This window comes from Geotrypetes seraphini, chromosome 5, assembly GCF_902459505.1.
Source record: "Geotrypetes seraphini chromosome 5, aGeoSer1.1, whole genome shotgun sequence".
NCBI lineage: Eukaryota > Metazoa > Chordata > Amphibia > Gymnophiona > Dermophiidae > Geotrypetes > Geotrypetes seraphini.
This window is the reverse complement of record NC_047088.1, coordinates 187,052,143-187,059,075: the sequence shown is the minus strand read 5'-3', so window position 1 is coordinate 187,059,075 and position 6,933 is coordinate 187,052,143. Positions and strand designations below refer to the sequence as shown.

The following is a 6,933-nucleotide window of genomic DNA, read 5'->3' as shown; positions in this document are numbered from 1 at the left end:
CTCAACCTCCCCACTTATGTTCTCACTGCTGTGTGTCTCCCCACGTTTCATCCACCTCTGCAAACATTCCTCTCTCATCCTACCTCCTATCACCATCACCAGCTCATTCTCTTAGATATATTACAGCTTACTCATGCACTGTGGTCTCTATCGTGTGGCATGAGTGTTCTGTTTCACCACCTGGCTCAATCCCTGGAGGGAGGGAGTGTGGGGTGACTGCTTGGCTGGGGCCTGTCTAGACTGTAATGAGCTCTGCTTTCTTTGCCAGGTGCTTTCTTTGTGGCCCATGGAAGGGATCAATGTGGTCATTGCTGTGGAACTCCTTCTGCAGGAGGAGATGGAGAATGACAGGCCCCAACATTGAGTGCACCATAGGAGGCAGTTTAGGGGGCGCTCCAGTTTCTTTGAGCTCACTGACCAGCAGTGTGTGGAGCGATACCGATTCGACAAGGCAGCCCCTGCTACAGGCCCCCTCTCGCCGTAATTACCCAATGCCAGTGCATCTAAAAGTAACAACAGCCCTCGTTTTCCTGGCAACTGGGAGCTTCCAGTCTGTATTGGCCTCCAGCTCTGGGCTCACTCAACCTGCCATTTCTAACTGCCTCACCCAATTTCTTAATGCCTTCCTAACCCACACCCATGACTACATCTCCTTCCCCACCACTCTCCAGGCCCTACAGGACAGTATGAGGCGGTTCTACAATGTGGCACAATTCCCCTCCGTCATCGGAGTGGTAGACTGCACTCATATTGCCCTGAGACCCCCTCGGGCGGATGAGGCCAGTTACCGGAATAGGAAAGCGTTCCACTCCATGAATATGCAGGTGGTGTGCAATTCAGAGGGAGAGATCCTGGATGTGTGTGCCCGATACCCTGGTTCCACACACGACTCCTATATAGTGCAACATTGTGGCCTCCACAGGAGAGCAACCCAGGGGGAGTTCAATGGGGCTTGGCTTCTTGGTAAGCACCTCAGGGACACAGCTACCCTGTTCCTCCCTCCCCCCCCCCCCCATCCCAACATTCTCCTCCTGCACCTGCAAATCACTGCCTCTCATCATTGTTCTCTCTCTCTCTCTCTCTCTCTCTATGTGTGATAGGTGACAGGGGGAATCCGCAGCGAGTCTGGCTGATGACTCCGATTGTCCACCCTCATACTGCAGCTGAGGAGGAATACAACCGGCATCACAGAGCCACCAGGAGCATCATTGAAAGAACATTTGGCCAGTTAAAAAACCGCTTCAGATGCCTGGATTGCTCAGGGGACCAGCTGCTGTACAGGCCTGAGAAGGTGGCTCACATCTTTGTGGCATGCTGCATGTTGCATAACCTTGCAGTACGCAAACAGCAGCCACTGCCGGATCCCCCACAGCAACAACCTGATGCTGATGATGACGAGCCCCCTCCACCCCCACACCGCAGAGCCCAGCAGAGTGCCGTCCACGAAGGGTTCAACGCCAGGCACCGTCTAATACAGACCCACTTCGTGTGACATGGATGGTTTACCCTAGCCACCTGACACTATATCAGTCCAGTACCATTTAACTGGACTGCAAAACCAAGCCAGCTTCAGTGTACATAAACTGAAGCTGGAAAACAGCACTGACAATAGTCAGCTTCAGTGTACATAAACTGAAGCTGGAAAACAGCACTGACAATAGTCAGCTTCAGTGTACAGAAACTGAAGCAGGAAAACAGCACTGACAATAGGTTCTTTTCCAAAAACACCTTTATTATCCCACATATTGTGCAAAACACCACCCCTACATACACACATCCTCACCAAACCCACCCCCACCCCCACCCCATACACAAACAACTGCAGCCCCCACCTACTTCACCTTCCCTCACCCACGTGGTCTCCCATGGCCCCTGACAGCCCTCCCAGCTCCACCTCTAGGTAGAGATGAAGCCTCTGGAACAACTGGCTCCACATTAGTGTCTGAGCTGCCACTCTCACTGCTGGAGGTAGTGTTGTTGTGTTCAAAAGCTGGCCATCTTAAGTGAGCCGAGGAAGGCAAGCATGGAACAGGCCCCAACACCTGGGGGTGCTTTGTTTTCTGTGTGGCTTTGTGCCCTGTTGGCACTGAGCCAGTGCTGGAGGGTGGTGCAGGCACCTCATCAGTGTGGTGGCTTGTGGAGGGAGTACGGTGTGTAGCTCGCAGCTCACTGCGGAGGCATTCCAGCTTGCCAACGATGGCAGTGTTGGTATGCACAAGCTGGTGCAGAAGGTCATTCGTCTCCCGTTGGGCCTCCACATGCCTGCTGTTTTGCCTCCACAGCCTCTCTCAGCAGCTGGAGCTTCTGCTGGCGATACCCCTCCAGGGTCAGATTGTGGCCCAGTAGCTTCTGGGCCAGTCGAACTAGGTGTCGACGCTGGCGACTGGGTGCCCTCCAGCGGCCAGCTTGGCCTCCCTCACTGCCGTCTTCAGTATCGCCAACCACAGTGGCAAACTGCTCAGCTGGTGGGAGAATTGGCAGGTCCTCAGCTCCACTGGCAGGCTCCTGTGTGAGGGTGTGCTGGGACTCCTCAAGCTCCTGCTGGCTGACTGTTGTTGTAGCTGGTGCATCCTGCAGAATTGCTGTATCCATGCCACTATGGCAGGGCTGCTCCTCATCAGAGCTGGCATCTACATAGGGGAAAAGCACATGAAGATGTCACCGCATAGCACAGGTGCGCTACCTGTGTGTACGTGAGATGAGTTGGCAGTAACATGCATCCCAAAGGTGTATTACCACATAGCCAGCAACCATAGGGTGGTGTGTTGGTGACATTATGAAGGGGATGGAAGCAGTGTATGTGCACACACCTTACGTGACCACACCTGCTGATCATAGCAAATGCTCCAATTTGTGAGTATAAGGGTGTTGGATTCTAATTCCATGCTGTGCCAAACAGGTACCAAACAGGTATTATGTGAAGGTTTGAACAGCAGGTGTACTCACTGACCCATTAGAGGGGTAGAGGAAGGCGGATGAAAGAGAGGTCTCTCATTACATGGGCTGCCTTTTCAAGCCTGTGGCTGTATTCAGGTAAGCAAGTATTTCTGCTTCATCTATGAGGTTTGGAATGCTTATAGATATGTCTGGGGTTCACGTTGCTGGTCACCCTCTGGAAAAGCTGTGTGAAACAGCGTTTAGAGGAAGGGGGGGGGAGAGGCACTCTTTATAGGGGAACACACCTCTTCCCTCTCCCCGTCCTCCATCCCTGCCTGGGGGGGGGGCCTCCTTATCCCACAATGCCACTTCCTTCCTCCAATGATTGCTTCACCTCACCCTTCTCCCCTCCTCTGGGATAGCTGCCTTACACACTCTTGATCCTGATCACAGGTGTATGTGTGGCCTTGTTGGTGGCTCTGCTGTTACAGCTTTTTGGTGTCATTGGGAGGGGGGGGGGAATACCTTCTCAGTTGTCACTGCTCTGCTTCCTAGTGCCTCACCTTGCACATGTGTTGCTCTTATGGCATCTACCTGATTGCATATGATGCCCAGCATTGCACAGCAGTCACCAGCTCTCCTGTACATGACTCCTCAATCCTAAGATGCCCCATCAGTCTAGGGTTAGCAGAGGCCTCTAGAAAGAGGGGGAGCTATTCAAGCAGTCGGGTGGTACATCCATTGCAAATCATGGAACCCACAAGTCTACGTCTCTCCCCTCTTTCTAGAACTCTTACTAACACAACCTCTGTCTCAGGTCCTGCATGTGACATGGTCTCATCCGCATCTCACTTACAAGATGGGCATCTTCCCACTTTCAGTAGGCTGCCTGCCCTTTTGTTAGATGCAAGTCAGTGACATGACATCAAGGGATCACACATGACACCCAGTTTAGAGGTAGATATCTGTTATTTATTTTGTTCTGCTTTTTTTAGTTATGATTCAAATATAAATGCATACACCTTTGCTGAGGTAGACATGAATGCTAGAACACCTGGTCACAAAAGACTGTCATAGAACAATCACCATATGTACGCTTTATGAGAAAACACAATATCATACTTATGCTAACAACATGGCACATGGCTAACACTGCTGCAACCTGTGCAAAGTAAGCGAGCAGTTCTGAGCCTCTCATACTTTTTCATTTGTAAGGGTCAGCAAACTCTGTGAGGGCTGTCCTGCTGCAGCTGCAGCTGCCTCTGTCTCCAGAGGTTGTGGCTTCTAATCTCAATGCTGCTCCCTGTACCCCTGGCCTGGTTACATCATCATCCATTGGCCCATAGGTTAGGCAAGCTATCTGTCACCTCAGATATGCAGCCTACCATTCCCACGTTTTCAGTGTCAATCTTTAGGGCCTCCTCACCACATGCCATCTGATGGCAGGGTCTTTTCATTTCACTGCATACCTCTTTTTCACTGATATGGGAAAGGTATCCTATATTGCGTATAACACTGTCCCACCATATGCATGTCTTCCTACCCTAGTCATGGGATTAAAATACACCTTCAGTGCAACTATTGCACACCTTAACCATCACTGTACAGTTTGCATCTGTACATCACATCTCAACACTTGCAATCATTGGCAGAGAATATGGTGACAGCATTGTAGCCCACAGCCAGTAACATCAAGTAGGTTAACATCCAGATATGTCCAAATGAGATACAGTAGGTAAAATCTCCTGAATATGCGAAGGAGAGGCCGTGTGATGTCCTTTCAGTCATTGGATTTCTGCCAGCTACTTGTGAGCTGTCAGGGACACTGTTGGTAACATGATTGGGGCCTCAATGGCCCATTGGCAGCGTGGCCCTCAGGTTTGCCCCTTCGTCTCCTAAACAGGCTCCTGAAAGATGCCAACCAGCTGGCTCAGAAGGCTGACGATCTCCGCCAAAGTCTGCATAGTTTCCCTCCTCCCCTCCTGCAGTTCGTTGCGCATTTGTGCAACAACGTTCAGCAGCTGTCCATACGCCTAAGGAGGGGGAGGAGGTATTGGGGCCGCTGGCTGCAATTCATGGCATGGGGCCGGGTCTGCTGCCTCCACGCTCACTTCTTTATCCCCTTCAAGAGGGGGCATATCCTCATAGAGGTCAGGGACCTCCCATGCGCCCTGCTCCTCCACCACGTGCTGCTGCTGTTGCTCCACCTCCGCCACCACCACCTGGGTCTGGTCCTTCACATCCCAGACCTCCACCACATCCTCAGGTGGCAGACTTTCCTCGGAGGCAGAGTAGCTTCCACCTCCTGTTCTGCCTGTGCTTCAGCCACTACCTCCCTGGCTGCCTGTAGGCACATGTCCTGCACCACCTCCTGGGCTATGCCCTCAGCAGCATGCTGTGCGTGACCTGTGTGCAGTAAGAATATGAAGTCAGGGTTACCATATCGTGCATTGGTTGCATACTACATACACAATTACCTATCAACACCCCCACCCCCCCACCCAACCCAGTGACACTAAGTGGGAGACAGGTCAGGCCAGTGTGTGAACACATATGTAAACTACTTTCTGTGTACAGTTACACCGGTATACATCTAAACGAAAGGTGGCCGGCTTATGCAGGTGACACTGAATGGCCTTGATGTATATGTTGACACAGTGAACTGACCGGTATCTCATCCCCCACATTTTGGGTGACAATAGGTTGCATACCAGAACAGCTGCCAAGGAAGAGCACATTGACAAGAAGGTGAGCTTTGAGAGGTAGCAGACATGAGATTATATAGGATAGGTGCAACTATGAAGCACACATTATGCTTAGAATCTGATCGTGTCTCTCTGAAGCCCTTCTCTGCAATGAACTGCATTGTCAAGGAGGCATACCTGAACAAGGGATATATGCCTCCACAACAGCAGGCCTGACATTGGTCTGGAGCTATGAGGGTGATCTACAGACCAACTCTGAGGCGTATATCCCTTGTTCAGGTATGCCTCCTTGACAATGCAGATGATTGCAGAGGGGCTTCAGAGAATGAGCACTCAGTATGCTACCAGCGCTGATATCAACTGGAAAGATATTCATTGATCTGACCATTACCTCCCATTCCTCCATTATAGCTTTTTAGCATCTGATAGTCACCTACACTTTTCAGGATTTCTGGTATTTCTTACAAGGCAGCTGCCATACCTGTGCTACTGACTTTTTTTTTTTTGGGGGGGGGGCTGCCACTTACGTCCAGCTCGGAGGCGGTGTCTGGTGCACCGGTTGAGGGCTGGGTTTTCCCGGTGGACCCTGCGCCACCTGCGCCTCAGGGACTCGAGGTCCCGGTACACACCATAACGCCTGGAAGAAAGATATGATGGAGAATAGGGTCAGGTGACAGTCCTTTTCAAACATATGCAGCGTTATGAGGGCACTGAGCACATCACATCTGTCATGTATATTCTGATGAGGTAGGGACATATCCAGAATGAAACATCTGCCTGCCAAGATATTATTATCCTTCATTATCTATCTATGTTTCCTTTATATATATCTCTCTATATATATTTTTATGCAACACAGAATAAGGAAGCAGTTCCTTGAAAGATGGGGTTGGGAGCAATAGGTTCAGGTTTAGAGACTAGGACACACTGGCTACATAGTGATAGGTACTGGGGGGGGGGGGGTTCTCACCTATGCAGGGTGTCCCGTATTCTGGCCCAGGCCCTCATGGCAACGTTGCGGGGTAGTCTCCTGCCATTGTGGGCAAAGACCCGTGCCTTTTACTGGAGGCAGAGCTCCACTAGGGACTCAGTCTCCCCTAAGGAGTAGTTAGGCTCCCTTCGCTCCACCATCACACCCGCACGCACTCACAGAAGCTCTCACACACACACTCACACACCCTCTCCCACACTCACCCTGGTGGCCACACACTCTTCCTGGCACGCCCTTCCTCACTACACAATCTCTCACTCCCACAATCACTCACACTGTCTTTCCTGTCTGTCTCCCTTACAATCTTTTTCACTTGCTCTCACACACACACTCACAGAAATACTCTCCAAATACTCAATC

General features: G+C 51.1%; 1 protein-coding gene across 1 annotated transcript; it reads left to right on the top strand.

Moving 5' to 3' along the window:
- The first annotated feature begins 344 nt into the window (after positions 1-344).
- LOC117360409 (putative nuclease HARBI1) lies at positions 345-1,492 on the top strand. The gene is made up of 2 exons (XM_033944121.1): positions 345-963; positions 1,101-1,492. The coding sequence occupies exons 1-2, from the start codon at positions 345-347 to the stop codon at positions 1,490-1,492; spliced, it is 1,011 nt and encodes a 336-aa protein (XP_033800012.1).
- Positions 1,493-6,933: the final 5,441 nt, after the last annotated feature.